The 21,583-nt window shown below is 44.9% G+C and overlaps 1 protein-coding gene across 1 annotated transcript in view; it reads right to left on the bottom strand.

Moving 5' to 3' along the window:
* The window catches only part of exoc3l1 (exocyst complex component 3-like 1), a 147,291-nt gene that overhangs the window by 12,165 nt on the left and 113,543 nt on the right, over positions 1-21,583 (bottom strand). Inside the window, exons 8-12 of the mRNA XM_038807064.1 lie at positions 19,904-20,011; positions 14,695-14,845; positions 12,863-12,985; positions 3,636-3,791; positions 1,414-1,538 (exon numbers count right to left, since the gene is read on the bottom strand). Coding sequence (XP_038662992.1) covers positions 1,414-1,538; positions 3,636-3,791; positions 12,863-12,985; positions 14,695-14,845; positions 19,904-20,011 — 663 coding nt within the window. The remainder of the gene's footprint in view (positions 1-1,413; positions 1,539-3,635; positions 3,792-12,862; positions 12,986-14,694; positions 14,846-19,903; positions 20,012-21,583) is intronic.

The following is a 21,583-nucleotide window of genomic DNA, read 5'->3' as shown; positions in this document are numbered from 1 at the left end:
GGTGGATTGGCCACGCTAAACTGTCCCTTAATTGGAAAAATGAATCGGGTACTCTAAATTTATTTTAAAAAAAGAAGAAACAAATATAAACTGGCCATATGGTTTATGTATTGGAGCATTGCGGAGCTGTGTTGCTTGTATACTTGAGTACCACACTGGGTGGTAAACCAAGCCATGAGCCACATGGATTGGGCATTGTGTAGTTCAAACAGTGCAGACATCCAAATCTTCACATTAACGTCACTGGTCCTGGTTCCCCTGTTGGAGGTGTGATATATATTGCCATGTGAGAGTACCTTTAAGAAATGGACGTTTAAGCAATGTACCTTTTAAAAAAAATTTAGAGTACCCAATACATTTCTCCAATTAAGGGCCAATTTAGCGTAGCCAATCTACCTAGCCTACATATCTTTGGGCTGTGGGGGTGAAACCCACGCAAACACGGGGAGAATGTTCAAACTCCACATGGACAGTGACCTAGAGCCGGGATCGAACCTGGGACCTCGGTGCCGTGAGGCAGCAGGGCAAACCCACTGCGCCACCGTGTTGCAGCAATGTACCTTTAAGAAATGGAGCCGCTCATATTATTGTAGTGATGTCAGAGGGTGGGGGGAGCTGAGCTCACTTCTGCTTGTAGTTTCAGTTTAAGAGAGCAGCTGAAAAGTGCCTGGCTGGTTTGCTGAGAGCTGCATGAAGGAAAAGAGCTTGGGTGTGTCTGTGTTTGCAGTGAGCAGGATTCTGCTGTGATCTCTGCCAGGAAAGACTATCTTTAAATCATTTGGGTGATTTAAACTCATAATAGTAATGTCTTTAACCGGATGTGTTTCTGTTTAAAGGTGTTAAGTCTTTTGGAGGTTTGATGGAACATTTTGAGGGATTATTTAGCGTTGTATTATTTTCGGGGTTATCTTTTTTTAAAACTTTATCTGAGTTACAAAGCCAGGACTCAGAGTGTGGATCAGAGACGAACCCCTAATCAAGTTCCTTGCCTGCTCCAAAAACCAATTCAAATTGAATCCAATTCATGGTCCCACAAGAGAGACATACCAGATCTGAGCCAAAAGGCTCAATCTACGTTCGATCTTAGCCAAAAGGCCGAGAAGCGATATTTTCGGGGTTATCTTTGAAGTAAGGGGTGGTAAGTGATCCAATGTTTATTTAAAAAAGTTAAGTTGAATTCATGGAATAAACATTGTTTTGTGTTTAAAAACCCACGTGTCCATAATTGTAATACCACACCTGGAGACCAAGCCGTGTGCTTCAAAAGCAACAATCCATTAAAGGGAGAGGTTGGTTGAACTCCATGATACATTTTGGGGTTCTGAAAATGCTGCTCCCATAACAATATATAAAATAAATAGAATATATATATTATATATATCTATATGAAATACATCCTGGGGAAGAATTTACCTGATGTCAGGATAATTGGTCACAAGGCCGGAGACTTCCAGGCTGAGCAGGGAGGTGTCCCTCAGTTTGATGAGCTCTGACACAGAAGAAATCACATTAGTTAGACGATCGGGTTCTTCCAATCCCTGCAAGGGGAACAAAAGACAGGAGTTCACAGGACATTGCGGGATCAAGCTTCCTCCCCAGGTAAAATCCTCTGCTGCAATCAGAGGAAGAATGAACCCTTTTACCGTGGATGTGTGGGTGTGTGATCAGTGTGTCCATATGTCTGTGTATGTGTAAATGTGTATGGGTAGTTATGGGTTTGTGTGTCTGCTTGCTTGTGTGTGCTCGTATCTGTGTATGTATGTGCATCTGTATGTAGGTGTCTGAATGTCTCTTTGTCTACATATACAGTGCATACATTTGTATGCCTCTGTGTGTGCCTCCATGTGTCTGTGTGTTTATATGTCTCTATGCATGTATGCTTATGTCTGTGTATACATCTATGAGCATGACTGGGGCGGCAGGGTGGCACAGTGGTTAGCACTGCTGCCTCACAGCGCCGGGGACTCGGGTTCAATTCTGGCCTTGGGTCACTGTCTGTGTGGAGTTTGCACATTGTCCCCCTGTCTCCGTGGGTTTTCTGTGGGTGCTCCGGTTTCCTCCCTCAGTCCAAAGATGTGCAGGTTAGGTGGATTGGCCATGCTAAGTTGCCCCTTAGTGTCCAAAAAGATGTGTAGGTTAGATTAAGGGGTTAATGGGATAGAGCGGGGGACTGAGCTTGGGTGAACTACTCTTTCAGAGGGTCAGGGCAAACGTGATGGGCTGAATGAGCTCCTTCTGCACTGTTGGGATTGTATGATTCTATGACTGTGTATTTGCATGTATATGTCTGTATATGTATGTATGTTATAAAAATACTGACTTGGGTTCACATTACTTTTGTTTCTAACAAAGACAAAATGTGTAGGTTTCAAGCAGAAAGTCTGTCATTGATGCTGATAATGTTAGTAAAGGATGAATTTCAGGATCAGGAATATTCCACTGTACAGACAGGAACAGATAAACAAGCTAGGTGGGGAAATAGAGGTTAAAGGAGTATTAAAATTAAAATGGAAGGCGCAGTGGGTTAGCCCTGTTGCCTCACAGCGCTGAGGTCCCAGGTTCAATCCTGGCGCTGGGTCACTGTCTGTGTGGAGTTTGCACATTCTCCCCGTGTTTGCGTGGGTTTCGCCCCCACAACCCAAAAATGTGCAGGCTAGGTGGATTGGTCCCTTAATTGGAAAAAAATGAATTGGGTACTCTAAATTTATTTTTTAAAAATTGAAATGGAACACAGGCTTTTCATCGCAGCAGGGGGCAGCATGAGGCCAGGGGTCTGCAAAGTTCTAGATTGGCGGAAAGGCAGTGATTGGAACTATCAGAACGCTGTGAGAAAATCATAGAACCTCTTAACTCTGTTCGACAATCAGTTCAAACAACTGTTTGTGGTTACAGTGTAAATATCAGATTGGTGTTGCATCCATCAGGAATGGGGCCAGAAAAGAACACGTTACAAGTGCCTTTGCTCAGTTAGAAAAGACAGAGGCCGTAGCTCCCTTTGAGAGCTGGTGGGGGGGGGGAATAGACTTGGAGAAGGCACCTTCACAGCAGCTCACCAATATTCCCTCTAAGCTGCTGGGCAGGGAACGACAGGCTGAGCGCCAGCTGCAGTCCCTTTCACGTGAGCACATGTACGGCCGTGCAACAACCTTAAAGGGACTGCGCTTGCAAAAAACGGGCTGCGTATAATGAATGGAGGAAACATTGGTCCTCATTAGGGTTGCCAACTGTGATTAAATGTATTCCTGGAGATTTCATCACATGACTTGCCCCCACCCTCCAGCCATTATTCAGTCAATTTACCCATCCTTGTGATGCACGGCCTTCCTACACCAATAGGAAGCAAAGACTCATTACCCAATTGAATTAAACTTGACTGTCGGCCAAACAAAGTCCACCCCTCTACCCCCTCCCCAACCACAGTCAATATTTTAACATCTGGTAAAGGGAAATGTTCAAAGAAAATGACAAAAAAAAATCCTTTTTTTAATGTCGCTGTGATTTTTCTCCAGGCCTGGATGTTATCCATCCTCATTGAGTTTGGACGCAGTGTAATGGGTGTTATTACGTATGGGTCGGTTAGGGTGTGTTTTCGAAGGAATTTAATGATCGAACTATTAATGCTTGAGCTCACTCACTAGATTACAGAAGAGTTCCTGCAGTCTCTCTGCATCATGAGACATTCTGTCCGATAACCTCTCTCGATCCGCAGGATTTTTGCAGACAATTTTCTTCAGCATCAGTGTGTGGACATACTCGATGATCACCAGACGGAGGCCTTCAAACAGCATGAACTGTGGAGTCAGCACATCATAGAGGCATTAAACTTTGTGCCCATGCACCTTCCCTAATCACATCAAGTCGGCTTCACATCTGCAGGGATTATTCTGCCTTTTTTAGCATTTAGTTTCCCTTTACTAAATGTTGCCTCTTCCCTCCCTCTTATCCCTCCTGCACTATCAGGAAATCCTTTATGCAAAACAAATAAAGAAGCTCGGAATAGTTGAGCGCTAAATGGCGCCAATGCTCAATGTGGACTCCAAGCTGAGCTACTTCCACTCAGTGGGAATACTGCATTGAGCCTCAGTGCACCTGGACTACAGGTGAATGAATAACATACAAGCATTCTTTAAAATTAACCCGTTTCCTGCTACTGATTCAAGTCAAGCAATCATGGAGATATCTGTGTGTGTAATTGGGTATGCAAGTGTCTATAAGTACATGTACCTTTCTGTGCAAATGGCTGTTTGTGAGTGTGCATACAAGTGTGTGCATGCGATAGTGTATACGCTGGCATACTGGTGAGGCATGGTGGCGCAGTGATTAGCACTGTTGCCTCACACCACCAGGGACACGTGTTAAATTCTAGCCTTGGGTGACTGTGTAGAGTTTGTACATTCTCCCGTGTCTGCATGAGTTTCCTCCGGGTGCTCCGGTTTCTTCCCCCAGTCCAAAGATATGCAGGTTAGGTGGATTTGCCATGATAAATTGCCTATTAATAGTAGGGTTACAGTGATCGGGCGGGGTTTCGGCTTGGCTGTGGTGCTCTTTCGGCTGGTCAGTGCAGACTCGATGGACCGAATGGCCTCCTTCTGCACTGTAGGGGTTCTATAACTCTATGAAAATGTGCTCCCAAATTGTACGTTTCTTTTTTTTAAAATTTAGAGTACCCAATTATTTTTTTTCCCCAATTAAGGGGCAATTTAACATGGCCAATCCACCTAACCTGCACATCTTTGGGTTGTGAGGGTGAAACCCACGCAGACATGGGGAGAATGTGCAAACTCCACACGGTGTCATGTGAGAGTACATTTAAGAAATGGGTGTTTATTTCCCGAGCATGAGGGCGTTGGAGGAGAAATTTGGGCTGGCGAGAGGGAATGAGTTCAGTTACTTGCAGGTGCGGGCCTTTCTACGCAGAAGTTTCCATCTTTCCCACGCCTGCCACTTAGGGGGATCCAGGACAGGGTCGTGTCCAGTGGATGGATGGGGGAGGGGAGGGTCTTGGATATATATAAAGAACTTATGGGAGCAGAGGAGACGCAGATCGAGGAGCTGAAGCTTAAGTGGGAAGAGGTTGGGGGTGAGATGGAAGAGGGCTTATAGACGGAGGCGTTGAGTAGGGTAAACGCGACCGCAACATGCGCTAGGCTCAGCCTGATTCAATTAGAAGTCGTCCACCGGACTCACGTGACAGTGGCCCGGATGAGTAAATTCTTTGGATTGGAGACAGGTGCGGCAGATGTTCGGGAGACTGGCGAACCATGTCCACATGTTCTGGGCTTGTCCAAATCTCAGGGGGTACTGGCAGGGATTCGCGGACGTTATGGCCCAGGTACTGAAAACAAGGGTGGTGATGAGTCCAGAGGTGGCTATTTTTGGGGTTTCGGAGGACCCGGGAGTCCAGGAGGAGAGAGAGGCTGACATTTTGGCCTTTGCTTCCCTGGTAGCACGGCGACGAATTCTGTTGGCATGGAGTGACTCAAAACCTCCGAAGTCAGAGGCCTGGCTATCGGATATGACAAGCTTTCTCGGTCTGGAGAAAATTAAGTTCGCTTTGAGAGGGTCACTGTTGAGGTTCGCCAGGGGGTGGGGGTGGGGGGGTCGATCCTGGTGATTTAAAACTAATAACAGTAGTGACTTTAACCTGAAGTGCTTCTGTTAAAGATTTTGTTTTTAAGTTGTATGGATGTTAAAAGGAAAGCTTAAAGGATTACTTAGGGGTTGTATTTGAATTAATGGTTGCTAAGATGTTTACTGTATGTTTTAAAAAGGTTAACTTGAGTTCATAGAATAAACATTGTTTTGCTTTTAAAAAATACTTTTCCATTTCTGCTGTACCACACCTGTAGAGTGGGCCGTGTGCTCCCCATACCACAATCTATTAAAAGTTGTAGGTCAGGGGAACTCCATGATACACTTTGGCCCATAATATCGGACAGTGACCCCTGAGGGCAAGGATTTGAACCCGAGTCCTCAGCACCGCAGTCCCAGTGCTATCCACTTCGCCACATGCCGCACTCTCAAATTGTACGTTTTTAACTATGTGGATATGTTGGAATATTCTTGGCCAGGACAGGGTGACCAACTCTGTTGTGTATTCCTGTTTGTTCCTAGTTGGAACAAGGCCACTTTAGAGTCCGATCATGTGACATATTGATGACGTCATTGGCCGTTTGCACAAGCAAATGGGCAGTCAGTCTATCCTCACAGCCTGTAGAGTAAATACATTTCCAATAAATCTCTTGTTTGTTTGTACCTTTTGAGGCCTGAAACTGTCGACGAGGTGGTTGGAACCACATTGGCAGACTCGCAAAGATGAAATCACCGAGCGCTGGAGATCATGCATTGAAAGATTTGAATACTTTGTCCAGGCAAGCAAAAGGAACCTTCAGCCTCCTACAACGTCTGGTGAAGCCAGAACTACCAGGCTCGAAAACCTATGATGACGTTGTGGCGATATTGTAAGGCTACTTCTCACCTAAACCTCTAGCCATTTACAAGATGTTCAGGTTCCATAAACGTAACCAACAATTAAGTTTGAGCATTAAAATCCATTACATATCAGCTGAGACTCGAACACAGACACAGGTTCGAAATTGCCATCCCTCCCACCCGGCTTACTCACTTTTCCAACTTCTTCCATCGGGCAGGAGATTCAGAAGTCTGAGAACATGCACGAACAGACTCAAAAACAGCTTCTTCCCCACTGTCACCAGACTCCTAAATGACCCTCTTATGGACTGACCTCATTAACACTACACCCGTGTATGCTTCATCCGATGCCAATGCTTATGTAGTTACATTGTATATATTGTGTTGCCCTATTATATATTCTCATGTATTTTCTTGTATTTTCTTGAATTCTGTTTAATTCCCTTTTCTTCCCATGTACTGAATGATCTGTTGAGCTGCTTGCAGAAAAATACTTTTCACTGTACCTCGGTACACGTGACAATAAACAAATCCAATCCAATCCAATCAATGTGCAAAAGCTGGTCGGACACCAGCAGACTGCTGGTGCAAAGATGTAAAATGCAGGAATTGTGGTAAAAGTCACATCAAACGTGCATGTTGGGAAAAGAAACAACAAGAACTACAAAAAGCAAGGACCAAGTGTATAAAATGGAAAATCGAATAGAGGGAAAAGGTCCATTTGATACAAACAAAGGTGAGAAAATGGACCAGAGTCACAGTCAGACAATGAACTGTTGTTGAACGTATTGGCCATTGAGGGCGCGACGCATGGTTGCGGGGTCACTTCTTCACCGGTACTGAGAACCAGCAGAAATGGAGCTGGACACTGGCACAGCTGTTTCATTGGTACCAGAAACTGTTTACCAAGAGAAACTATGGCATGTCGTCTTCTGTGTGGAGTCTGCGTGTTTTTCTGCATGGATTTTTCTGGGCGCTCCGGATTCCTCCCACAAATCCCGAAAGACGTGCTTGTTAGATGAATTGAACATTCTGAATTTTCCCTCAGTGTACAAACAGGCGCCGGAGTGTGGTGACTAGGGGCTTTTCACAGTAACTTTGTTGCATGGTTAATGTAAGCCTACATGTGACACTAATAAAGATTATTATTATAAATCCCTCAAACATAACACTTAAAACTTATACCGGAGAAGTAGTGCGGTTGAGCGGCCGTATCGATGTAAATGTGCAGCTAAATGGACAGACCGCAGACTTGTCCTGGATGTCATTCAAGGTAACTGTCCAGCCCTAATGGGGAAGAGAATCAAGCTAAACTGGGCCGAGGTGAATATCATGCCAGAATTTGAAGCAGGAATACAGAAGATTTTAAAGAAATATGCCTTTGTCTTTCATGGAGTGTTGGGAAACATGAATTAGATCTCAGTAAGCAAAGGATTAAAGACGAAAGCCAAGCAAAAAGGTCAATGCCATATGTCATCATTAAGTTCGAGGCAGAATTAGAGAGGCCAGTCAAGATGGAGGGTCCTCAAACTTGTAAATGTAAGTGATTGGGCTATGCCCATTGAACCCGTGATGAAGAAAGATGGTTTGGTACATATGTGATGATTCTAAAGTCACTATCAGTCTGGTACTGTGTGCAGAGCAGCACCCTCTGCCTTTAATTGATGATTTATTTGCTGGGTTGGCTGGAGGCCAGCATTTCAATAAAGCTGACCCGAGTGAAGCTTATCTCCAGATAAATGTAGATCCAGATTCGAAGCAATATTTGACAATCGTGACACATAAAGGACTACAGTATTCAGATATAGAAGACTTTCATTTGGCATCATGTCCACACCTGGGTTATTGCAGTGTGTCATGGATCAAATTCTAAGCGGACTAGAAGGAGTCCAGTGCTACTTAGATGATTTCTTACAGTTATGGGAAAAAATGAAGATGACCTTCTTCAAAATTTAGAGACTGAAAGATTACGGATTATGAGTATGGTTGGATAAATGTGAATTCTTCAGTAGAAAATTTGAATCCCTGGGGGAGGTCACAGATGCAAAAGACAAATCACCTTCAAAAGTAAAAGTCATAACTGAGGCACCTGCACCTAAAAACTCAACTCAACTTCATTCGAATTTGGGTTTATTAAGCTATGATGGAATGTTTTTCCCTAATCTAGCAACTGTTCTCAAGCCGTTACGAAATTTATTGTGTCAAAACAAGAAATTGAAGTGGGTGGATCAGTGTGAGAAGGCCTTCAAACAAGCTAAGGAAGCATTACTAAAGTCAGAAGTCCTGACACACTTTGACCTAAGTTACCATTGCAACTGGCTTGTGACATATCACCTGATGAGGTGGGAGCAGTGGTATCTCACACAATGCCCAACGGTGAAGGGAAGCCAATAGTGTTTGCATCAAGATCCTTGAACAAAGCAGAAATGAGCTATGCACAAATAGAGAAGGAAGCACTCGGCATCAGTTTTGAAATCCGATGATTTAACCAATGCCGATATGGATGGAAATGTACTTTACTAACAGATCATCGATCACTGATAACGATACTGGGGCCGCACACTGGTATTCCATCCCTTGTAGTGAGCTGGATGCAGAGATGGACGTTGCTGTTTTCAGTACATACATACGCAGTAAAATATAGTAAATCTAATCTCCATGGAAAAGTTGATGGACTCTCTAGATTACTTTTACCTAATGAGCTGTCAATGAATAGTGTGAGTGATAATATTTTCTGTTTTGAAGAAGTTGATAACACTCCTGTAATCACAGGACAAGTTTGGAAGTATACCAGAGATAATCCACTAGTGTCAGAATTTATGGACATGGTACTTCATGGCAAGACTGTGGGAGTAAACCTGGAGTTGAGGCCATATGTTACCCAAAGATTTGAACTATCCATACAGGCTGGTTGTCTTCTTTGGGGAATGAGGGTTACCATTCCACCATTGTGAAACCCACGCAGACACGGGGAGAATGTGCAAACTCCACACAGACAGTGACCCAGGGCCGGGATTGAGGCCGGGTCCTCAGCGCCTCGGCAGCAGTGCTAACCACTGTGCCACGTGCCGCCCAAGAAGTCTACATGATGAAGACTACATCCTCGGAGAGAACAATGGAAAGACTGGGTGACATTTTTGCAGGAACAGCTTGTTAGTGACAATGGATTGCAACGGAATCCAACATATCTGATCCGCTCCTTATTATCCTGCTACAAATGGGCTGGCGGAAAGGTTTGTTCAGACAATAAAGGATTCATTGAAGGTAATTTGTGAGCAAGGATCATTGTCTAAACTGGTTTGGCACAGGGGCTGGTTTAGCACAGTGGGCTACATCACTGGCTTGTAATGCAGAACAATGCCAGCAGCGTGGGTTCAATTCCCGTTCCAGCCTCCCTGAACAGGCGCCGAAATGTGGCGACTAGGGACTTTTCACAGTAACTTCATTCAAGCCTACTTGTGACAATAAGCAATTATTATTATTAAACGGCTGCACCAATTCCTGATGACATACAGGAATACAACACATTTGACAACTCAAAGTTCTCAGGTAAAACATCAGTTACACCCAGGGTTTAATTTGCTGAAGCCACCCAAGACAAGAGAAATTGTGGAGAGGAAGCAGCAAAGTCAGATTTGTGATGTGAGAACAGGGCTAAACACTTGTTTTTCAGAAAGGAAGTATTGGCAAGGAACTATCACCATTGAGAAGTGGATACATGCCATCATCTTAGCATAGACAGGAGAGGTCCCTTGCACCATTCAAACTCTGGACGATGTTTATGAAGGAGACATGCTTACCAACATTTAGCAATTAGAACTAGTTTGCCAGAGACAGAGTCAACCGAGAGTCGGCAACAAACAGTGCCAACGATGCTTCATCCGATGCCGGTGCTTACGTAGTTACATTATATATCTTGTGTTGCCCTATTATGTATTTTCTTTTATTCCCTTTTCTTCCCATGTACTTAATGATATGTTGAGCTGCTCGCAGAAAAATACTTTTCACTGTACCTCGGTACACGTGACAATAAACAAATCCAATCCAATCCAATCCAAGTGAAGACCTAAACATTCCTGAAACCCGGACACCAGATACAAACTGGAAGACAGTACCCCAGTTGAGGACACTCCAAGACCAAATGAGCCTCTGAGCATGACGCCGACTTTGGTTGCGAAAACTACGGACAACATCCAAATTAAACCAAAAACACCAGAGGTTGCAGTCAACACGAAAAAGCAGACTCCTGAGGTTCGCCGACAATCATACATGATGTGGCGTTGCCGCCATTGGACTGGGGTGAGCACAGTAAGAAGTCTTACAACACCAGGTTAAAATCCAACAGGTTTGTTTCAAATCACTAGCATTCGGAGCACTGCTCCTTGAAGGAGCAGTGCTCCGAAAGCTAGCGATTCAAAACAAGCCTGTTGGGCTTTAACCTGGTGCGACAATCATACAGAAATTGATGTCCTCTGAAATGTGTAACTTATTGACTGAAACGTTTATTAATTGGTCCTATTGTAAACTTTGATTGTTGATGTTGTATTGTGTAATATAAAAGGGGAGGAAAGTGTGGTGTATTCATGTTGTTCCTATTTAGATATAGGTCACTTTAAGAGTTCGATCAAGTGGCATATAGATGATGTCATCAGCTGTTTGCACAGATAAACGGGCAGTTTATCCTAACAGCTTGTACAGTAAACACCTTTCCAATAAAGCTTTGTTTGTTTGTTCCTTTGTGGTCTGCAAGCCTATCCTTTAAAAATAACACAAACAGCCCAGCCAAAGATTCACGGGACACTTTGACTTGAGGCAAATATGAAAGACTGGATGGGGTTCCGACAGAGTTGCAAGAACTTGGGGGTTCTTCTAAGCAGAGGTCTTTAAGTGGATAGAGTGGAGGTCAGACAGCATAGCACAGTGCACGTGCTGCACAAGCAAATGTCACCTTTACAGACCACGATGCAGATGACCTGGGACGTGGGACAACCACCCCGAATATGGGACAACCAAAAGCATAAAACCTTGGACCATTGGTCAACCTGGTACAGGGTGCAGGAACTACAGTAGTGCCATGAGAGCATTCCCCAATAAAATTGTTGAGTGCAAGTCAGAAAACTATATTAGTGAGGAAATAATCTGACTTCCACATACATTTCTCCTTTCCCTCTACCCGTACCATTTTGGACTTGCTAACTTATCTTAACTAACTAGATAGAAAAGGAATTTGGGTTAATCTTTCAACTGTTCATTTTTTTAAAGAGGTACTGACGATGATACTTTCTCTATACGTGTTGCTACGCCTTAAAGAAACAAGAAACAAAAGAGAAAAAATTAAATCATGATGTAATATCGCATCTCTGCCATCAGGTGCTTATGTTGCACTGTTGGTGATGATGGTTATGTTAGCGTTTACTCAGGGAGTCCAGGTTACTGTAGCAACATAAACGTTTGTATGTTGTATGTGGCATGGTAGCACTGTAGTTAGCAATGTTGCTTCACAGCACCATCATCCCAGGTTCGCTTCCCGGCTTGGGACACTGTCTGTGCAGAGTCTGCACATTCTCCCCGTGTCTGCGTGGGTTTCCTCTGGGTGCTCTGTTTTCCTCCCACAAGTCCTGAAAGACATGCTTGTTAGATGAATTGTACATTCTGAATTCTCCCTCTGTGTACCCCAACAGGTGCCGGAATGTGGCGACGAGGGGCTTTTCACAGTAACTTCATTCTAGTGTTAATATAAGCCTACAGGTGACAAGAATAAAGATTATTATTATATCATTATCTGAAGCTATGAATAGTGATGGTGGAGGCTCCAATTTCCTTTCCATCATATGGCTGAGCAGGAATCTCTCCCACTTTTATCGTCTATTTAAAAAAAATATAACACTAACCCTAATTTTTTTCCAAATAAGCGGCAACTTAGCATGGCCAATGCACCTACCCTGCACATCTTGAGTTGTGGGGGAAAAACCCACACAACCACGGGGAGAATGTGCAAACTCCACACAGACAATGACCCAGAGCCGGGATCAAACCTGGGACCTTGGCGCCGTGAGACAGCAGTGCTCATCACTGCGCCACCGTGCTGCCCTCTTTTCGTGTACTGTTGGCCTGTGTTGGAAGAATTTGCAAGTTGATGCTAAACCTGTTTGGCTCCATTATGAACATATCTTTCTTGCCATCAAGTCCAGGGGTGGGACTCGAACTCAGGGCTTCGGGATCAGAGATAGGGGTGCCATCCACTGTGCCACAAGACCTCCATGTTACAATAGGTAGAAGAATAAGATATTGGCCTGCATAGTTGGATGGCATCTTTGCCATGGGCCCTACTTCTAATCTCCTAAATGGGGCTTGATATTTTCTTGTTTATTTACATTAGGGATAGTAGAGGAGGAAGGGCAGTGAGTGAAATAAGGAGCTGGTCTCTCACCTGAAAGACAGGCTCCTTGATGCGGGTGAAATAGTTGCAGTACCTGTCCGTGACAGTACAGATGGTATCGATAAAATCAGAGCCACTGAGCCAAGAGCCAGACAGTAGCTGAGGGAAATGAGGCTAGAGAGAAGATTCACAGTGAATTTAATATTTAACATTGTACAAGATGGTTACATAAGCTCTATGGGATGAATGATCTTAAAATTGGATATAAAACATTTTCCCATTTTCTGTAAACACTGTCCCTGTCAAACACTCCCAGGGTAGGTGCAGCACAGGATTAGAAACAGAGTAAAGCTCCCTCTACACTGTCCCATCAAACACTCCCAGGACAGGTACAGCACAGGGTTAGAAACAGAGTAAAGCTCCCTCTACACTGTCCTCATCAAACACTCCTAGGGCATGTACAGCACGAGGTTAGAAACAGAGTAAAGTTCACTCTACACTGTCCCCATCAAACACTCCCAGCACATGTACAGCATAGGGTTAGATACAGAGCATAGTTCCCTCAACACTGTCCCCTTCAAAAACTCCCAAGACAGGTACAACACAGGGTTAGATACATTGTAAAGCTCCGTCAGCACTGTCCCCATCAAACACTCCCAGGACAGGTACAACACAGGGTTAGATACATTGTAAAGCTCCCTCAGCACTGTCCCCATCAAACACTCCCAGGACAGGTACAGCACAGAGTTAGATACAGAGTAAAGCTCCCTCTATATTGTCCCCATCAAACACTCCCGACACAGGTACAGCATGGGTTAGATGCAGAGCAAAGCTCCCTCTACACTGTCCCCATCAAACATTCCCAGGACAGGTACAGCACAGGGGTTAGATACAGAGTAAAGCATCGTTTACACTGTCCCCATCAAATACTCCCAGGACAGGTACAGCACGGGGGTTAGATACGGAGTAAAGCTTCCTCTATACTGTCCCCATCAAACACTCCCAGGACAGATAGAGCACAGGGTTAGACAGAGAAAAGGTCCCGTCAGGTTGCACCAACTAAGTTCCTTAGCACCAATCCCAGAAGAACATTCCTCCATGGCAGATACTCCAGTTCCTACACTGTCAATTCTTAGGGCTCTCTCAGTGCCATTTGGTTTTGTGCTACTCAGTGGAATGTTTTCTCATTGGGCACTCGACTCAATCAGCCACGAACAGATCTCCTGACAGATCCAGGCCGGGGGAGGGGGGGGGTGTATGTCATGAATAATTATAGCGAAAGGACCAATGATGTAATAACACACCCTTCCCCGCAGTCTCCAGGATTGAATACAAACTCAACATTCAGACAGCTAATTCATTCTGATTCTTTTTAAGCATCATACTCACAGTGAGGGGTGTGGGATGATTATTACGCTGCTGTAGAAATGATTGACCGTTGGAAAAAAATTATTTCTCAGGATCTGGGCTTCGTAAGCCAGGTGGGCATTTATTGCTCAACCCGAGCTGACAAGTTTGATACAATTGAAAAGCTCGCTAGGCTCTTCAGAGGTCAGTCAACATTGATCTGAGACTGGGGTCATAGACTGGGTAAGGATAGCAGGTTTCCTTCCCTCAAGGATACGAGCAAACCAGTTGTTTATTATGTCAATCTGCTTTGGTCAGCCACTTTTATTGATGTCAATTTTTCAAACTTGGCAGCTCAAGTTCTCAAATTGCTACGGTATAATTTGAACACACAGTTCTCTGGGTTATTCACCCAGGCCTCTGGATGATTAATCCTGTACTATAAGCATCATGTTACTGTACCCAGAAAACACTGGTCTCTTAGCTCTCGGAAGGGAACCACACCAATTCTCTCCGTTATTTCTATGCTATAGTACCTGTAGTTCTGTAAACATCTCATCTATTAGCAGTCTGCAGCCTTTCTTCATAGCTCGGTCCACAGCGGTGTCAATGGAGTGAGGCAATTTACTGCAGCAGTCGCCATGGGAACCCTGGCCACACTGTTGTTGCAGCCATTGGACAGTTCTCCTGCAACACAAAAAGGATGGTGTTAATATTAACTTAATGTTGCAGTGCCTGTCCAGCTGGAAAGAGGTTATCCCTATTCCTTCCTACATAGAGCAACAGCTCCCAGCTTCAAATTTCTGCCTTTAAAAAAAAAATCCTTTTATTGGCATTTCTCATATTTATAAACAGTTGTTTATATACATTACATTTATCTTGCCAGCGCTAATTTACTTTATTGTACAGAGAGGTGTATTTTGTCCTTCATTTAATTGACCCAATGTCCATTTCGCTGCCCTCTGGATCGGTCTACAGTTCCCCCCTCCTTCCCCGTTGTCACCCCCTCCTCCCTCCTTTGGTTCCTCATCTATCTTGTTTTTTTATTCTTAGCTTACTCCTCGTTGCTGGCCTCGAACAGGTTTTGGAACAGGCTGACAAACTGCCCCCAAGTATCCAGGAAGCCTTCCTCTGATCCTCGGATGGCGTACATAATCTTCTCCAGGCGGAGAGATTCCGAGAGGTCAGCGAGCCTGTCTGCAACCGAGCAGGATTCTCTGGCATGCGATTAGGGCAGCGAAAGCAAGGGTGTTAGCCCCCTTCCCCATGTGTAGTTCTGGCTGCTCCGATACTCCAAAGATTGCCACTACCAGGCATGGCTTCACCCTCACCCACAACCTTGGACATTGCCTCGGAGAAGGCTTTCCAGAACCCAGCAAGTTTGAGAGAAGCCCAAAACATTTGGGTGTGGTTGGCTGGGCCCCTCTGGCACCGTTCACATTTGTCCTCCACCTCCGGAACAAATTTCTGTCTTTCATGCGTAAACATTAACAGAGTCAGTTCGTCATTGAGCCAACATACTGGTTCTTCACTTGATGATGGGTAATATGAGCATATCAGCTGCTGCCTGTGGTGATATGCATCACTGAAAATACACAAGGGGTTCATGTAAATACATGTAGACTAGATAGACACTAGAGGGAGCACCAGAGACATGACACACAGACATTCAACCAATAGGTCAGTAAGATAGGACACGACCAATGGGCATTCACGATACACACAGCAGTGACACTACCACAGGAGGGCATTACACCAACCAATATATAAAGGACACAGCACACATGATCTTCCTCTTTCCAGTGGAGACACTCAGTGTGTACACAGGGTTGATTGAACACATCACACCCACCACCTGGATTGTAGCAGACTGGTTCGTCAGTCTGAGTAGCTATAGCAGGATTAACGGGAGAGTCAAATCTAAGTAGGAAAATTGTTAACAGTTTAAATAAACGTGTTAAAGCTACCTCCAAGTCTGAACCTTCCTTTGTCAGAGAGTGTACATCAAGGAAGCAGCTTATGCTACGTCAAGAGCATAACAAAACATGGTACACAGGAGTGACCGTTTAAATCCATATAGTTACAACTCAGCAAACAGTGACAACCAGCAACAACAGCCAGGCAAGACGATGTTCGGGATTCCGGTTCCACAGCAGCTCAGGTACCAAGGCAATCTCAGTGAAAACTGCCGTTGGTTCAGGCAGAGATTCGAGATCTACCTGGTAGCGTCTGACCTAAATGGCATGGCAGATGCAGAGAAAATAAAGCTTCTACTTACCATCGCGGGTCCAGAAGCAACTGAAATCTTCGAGACCTTCAAGTACTCAAAGGGGCAAAACAAGAGGGACTTCCAGGCAGTCCTGGACAAATTCCAAGAATTCTGCGAGGAATGTACAAGGAAAAACGGTAAAAGAGGCGCCAAAACTCACCACGAGGTAGGCTTGCAGCAGAAAACTGCAGATTTGAATTGCAGCCATCTTGGTAAAGGTGCTGCACATGCGCAGTGGAGAAAAAGACCCCAAGTAAAGGAACAGCGATCTGAGCATGCCCAATCACTTTCTACGACCTACGTCACATGCTTCATGACATCAGAGGCCCAAGTCCACGCCCACTTAAAGAGGAATTGTCCCAAAACACGAAAACAAATTTAACGCCATAAAACCTGGTTCTTTCACTTGGAACGACAGCACAATGCCTGAAATTCGACCAGTAGCTGAAAGTAACCTCCGCAGAACCCTGCAACAAGCAGTTAGCACCGCCCAAAGAGATGATACAGTCCTTGAAGACTATGACTCAGACCTTGAATTCTTCTTTGGACATCATGAGCCCAATGCTAGTTCCGACACAAAACGTGATGATATGGTCTTGGAAGACAACGACTCAGATGAAGATTTCACCTTGGAAGGTGGCTACCCCAGTACCAAATCCGAACCGCAACTAGACATGTTGTACATTGACGACCCCGACGACGAGTTCTTCGGATTTGAGGATCTTCAGCCCAGCATATATGACATCCCAACTCGTGAGTGCAGGATTATGCTGCGGCCTGACGCCAAGAGACAGAGAGCGGTACAAGCCCACAGAGAGCAGCCTGCTGCCACACAGAGAGTGGTCCACACAGAGAGTGGTCCACGCACCGCAAAGAGTCCCCGACTCTACACAGAGAGTGGTCCACGCACCACGAAGGGTCCCAGCCTCCACACAGAAAGACTACACAGCGAGCTCGTGGACAGCCTCCATGATAGAAGCAACGCAAGACTCCAGAGCGCAGTCCTTGCATGAACAAGAAGTGATTCGAGTGACACAAGTCTCCACAGCAAGCTCATGGACAGCCACCCACGACAGAAGCAACGCAAGACTCCGAAGCACAGTCCTTGCATGAGCAAGACCATGAGGGTCTAGCAACCTCCTCTGAGCAACCAGCAGCAGATGATGCAGGTCTGCCATGCCCAAGTGCACAGCAAGAAGACTATGACAGTCTATCACGCTCCAGTGAACAACAAAGCGTCTATGACAGTCCACCCAGATTGTTTGAGCCACCAGAAGAAGACTCTGACGGTCTGCCCAGCTCATGTGAATGACGAGAAGCTACTGAGGCTCTACCCACTGTATGTGAGACAAATGACGACGGCATCCCACTTCCCATACCAGATGTGCAATGTGACAGACCTCAGCTAGTGTGTACAGAGGCACTCGACAATCACAGTGAGACTACTGGTGACTCCGGTGACACCACGTTACTTCAAACCTCATTTGCTCAAGCCTCTCCACAAGCAAATGCATTCCTGAATGTTTTGACTCCGGACGTGGAGCATCAAGAAACCTCAGCTGACTCAAGTGAACAGACCAGACTCCAGACGGGGAGCAACCACAAGCCAAAGCTGATTCAAGTAAGCCGGAATGACTCCAGATGGGGAGCGCCGCAAACTCAGTGACGGATAAGGGGCGGCCATTTTAGATTGAGATGAGGAGAAATTTCTTCACTCAATGATTGTGAATCTTGGGAATTCTCTACTCCAGACGGTTGTAGATGCTCAGTTGTTTTTCATGATTTTTTATAAATTTAGAGTACCCAATTATTTTTTTCCAATTAAGGGGCAATTTGGGGTGGCCAATCCACCTATCCTGCACATCTTTGGGTTGTGGGGGCGAAACCCACACAAACAGAGATGCTCAGTTGTTGATCATGTTCAAGACTGAGGTCAATAGGTTTTTGGAAACTAAGGGATGTGGGGATAGTGCAGAGAATGGAGTTCAGGTCGAAGGTCAGCCATGATCTACTAGAATGGTAGAGCAGGCTCAAAGGGCTGAATGGCACACTTGCTATTTCTTATGTCCTTATACCTTCATATGCACTTTGCAGCAGTGGTTACTGGACAGGAGGACCCTCCCCTGCCTCTTTGTCTTTCAACTTCTAATCCCAGGGGCATTAGGTACTATTGTGGTCCAATCTGCATTTCCATGGCATGAGTCGTGGTGCTTTTGATCTGTGAGACTCAGTATCAGACTGGAAGGAGGGCAAAAGCAATGATATACATTCTTGAGGATCAAAGTACTGGCATTTATGCAGAACCTTTCACAACTTTACAATGTCCCAAAGCATTTGAGAGCCAATGAAGTAAGTTAGAGAAGTGTTCAAATGTCAGAAACGTTAAACTTTAAGCTTTTAATTTACAACAGAATCACTCCCTGATGATTCCATATCTTTCAGGTTAAAATCAAGTGGGGTTGCATTACATAATTGACCATTCTTCTTGTGTCTGACAAAATGTTAGGTTTTGGTGTCCTATTTGACCACAGTTAGTATCCTGTGTTCACCCCAACACCTGCACACTTACATGATCCAACTGGGGTCATGGGTAGTGACCACGAGCTGGAAATTTACGGGATTATTCATCCCATTTTGCGGCAGGCTTGAAGTTCACAGAACCTGAGTGAGATCAGCAACACACTCAGTGAGGCCTAGGTGTGAGGCTTTCAGTAAATTTTATGGTGACTTTATCAAGAAAGCCTTGGGTGGGGAAGGGGAGGAGTGCAAGACCTAATCTTACCCTCCTGCCGCCCATGTTTCACATTAGGTTGTGTCTCATTAAGGGCAATGGTTAGCACTGCTGCCTCATGGCGCCGAGGTCCCAATTTCAATCCAGGCTCTGGGTCACTGTCCATGTGGAGTTTGCACATTCTCCCCATGCTTGTGTGGGTTTCACCCCCACTACCCAAAGATGTGCAGGTTAGGTAGATTGGCCACGCTAAATTGCCCCTTAATTGGAAGAAATGGGTACTCTAAATTTATAAAAAATAATGTTGCGTCTCATTGAGCTGCGGCATTTGACTGATGTAACTGTCGAGACAATTTGTGACTCAGTTGACAGTACTCTTCTGGGTTCTGATCCCACTACTCCAGGGCTTGAGCACAAAGGAAACGAATCAAGACTAACCCTGTAGTTGGGGAGTGCTGCTCAATTGGAGGTGCTGTCTTTTCAGGTGATGATAAACTGAGGCCTGCTCAGATGGGCATAAAAGGTCAATAGCACTGCTCCAAAGAAAAGTAGGGGAGTGATCACCAGTGGCCTGGCCAATATTTATCTTTCAATTGACATCACAAAAAAACAGAATTTCTGGACATTTGTTGCTTGTGGGGGCTTGCTGTGCACGAATAGGCTGCCACATTGTCTTCATTACAAAACGTACTTCACTGGCTGTAAAGTTAATTGAAACATCAGCAGCCATGTTCAGGCTGTGTACCTGAAAGCTATACAGTTGTTGACGGCAGCCAGCAGGTACAGCAGGTAATACTTGGGTTGGGATTCCTTCTGTCGTTCCTTTCCATAACTGATGACAGCCTTCCGGAACCTATATAGAAAGGCACATGAGGAACAGAAAGATAAACATGGAAGAGGTTCAGGAAAATTCTCCACCACTTACACCGTCTCCACTTCTTAAACACCCAACTAGTAAGGCAAATGGTATGTTGGCCTCATCCGGAAGGGGATTTGAATACAGCAGTAAAGATGTCTTGCTGCAATAGAGCTTTGGTAAGACTGCATGTGGAATATTGTGTACAGTTTTAGTCTCCTTATCTAAGGAAGGATATACTTGTCATAGAGGGATGTTCACCAGATTGATCCCTGGGATGGTGGGATTGTCACATGAGAAGAGATTGAGGAACTTGGGCCTGTATTCTCTTTCTCTAGAGATTCGAAGAGTGAGAGGTGATCTCAATGAAATGTACAAAATTCATAGAGTGCTCGACAGGTGAGACGTAGATGGGATGTTCCCTCTGGCTAGTGAATCTAGAACCAGAGGACACAGTCTCGGAATAAGGGGCAGGCATTTGGGACTGAGATGAGGAATTTCTTCACTCAGTGGGTGGTAAATCTTTTGATCCGTGAGGCTCAGTATCAGACTGGAAGGAGGGCAAAAGCAATGATATACATACTTAAGGATCAAAGTACTGGCATTTATGCAGAGCCTTTCACAACTTTACAATGTCCCAAAGCACATGAGAGCCAATGAAGTAAGTTAGAGAAGTGTTCAAATGTCAGAAACTTTAAACTTTAAGCTTTTAATTTACAACAGGATCACTTCCTGATGATTCCAGATCTTTCAGATTAAATTCAAGTGAGGTTGCATTACACAATTGGCCATTCTTCTTGTGTTCTTGAGGACTGTGGAAGCTCAATCATTGGGAATACCCAAGACTGAGATTGATAGACTTCTGAATACTAATGACATCCAGGGGGTGACATCAGGGACATTCGGGAGGTGGCACGGGGGCGCAGTGGTTAGCACTGCTGCCTCACAGCGCAAGGGACGCAGGTTCGATTCTGACCTCGGGTGACTGATTTGTTTGAATGGTAAAGCTGGTTTGATGGGCTGATTGGCCTACTTCTGCTCCTATTTCCTAGGTTCCTATGTTTTTTTTTTTTTTTTAATTTTTTTATTGGAATTTTTTGCAGAAAATATAACAAAAAGTATAGCAAAAAGCAGTAATATGCAACTAACAGCCCCATAACACCCACAATTCCCCCCATACCGTAACATCACATGTATCACATTCCCCCCCCCCCCCCCCCCAAACAAGAGAACTTAACCATAAATTAAAATTAGATAAATCAAATTTAAATAAAATAAGCTAACATAATCAACCCCCCCCCCGGGTTGCTGCTGCTACTGTCCCAGTACCCTATCGTTGAGCCAGAAAGTCGAGGAAAGGTTGCCACCGTTTAAAGAACCCTTGCACCGATCCTCTCAGGGCGAATTTAACCTTCTCAAGCTTAATAAATCCCGCCATGTCATTGATCCAGGTCTCCACGCTTGGGGGCCTCGCGTCCTTCCACTGTAGCAAAATCCTTCGCCGGGCTACTAGGGACGCAAAGGCCAGCACACCGGCCTCTTTCGCCTCCTACACTCCCGGCTCTACCC

The sequence above is a fragment of the Scyliorhinus canicula genome, chromosome 9, assembly GCF_902713615.1.
Source record: "Scyliorhinus canicula chromosome 9, sScyCan1.1, whole genome shotgun sequence".
NCBI lineage: Eukaryota > Metazoa > Chordata > Chondrichthyes > Carcharhiniformes > Scyliorhinidae > Scyliorhinus > Scyliorhinus canicula.
The sequence above is the reverse complement of the archived record's forward strand: the minus strand, read 5'-3'. Positions and strand labels throughout refer to the sequence as shown.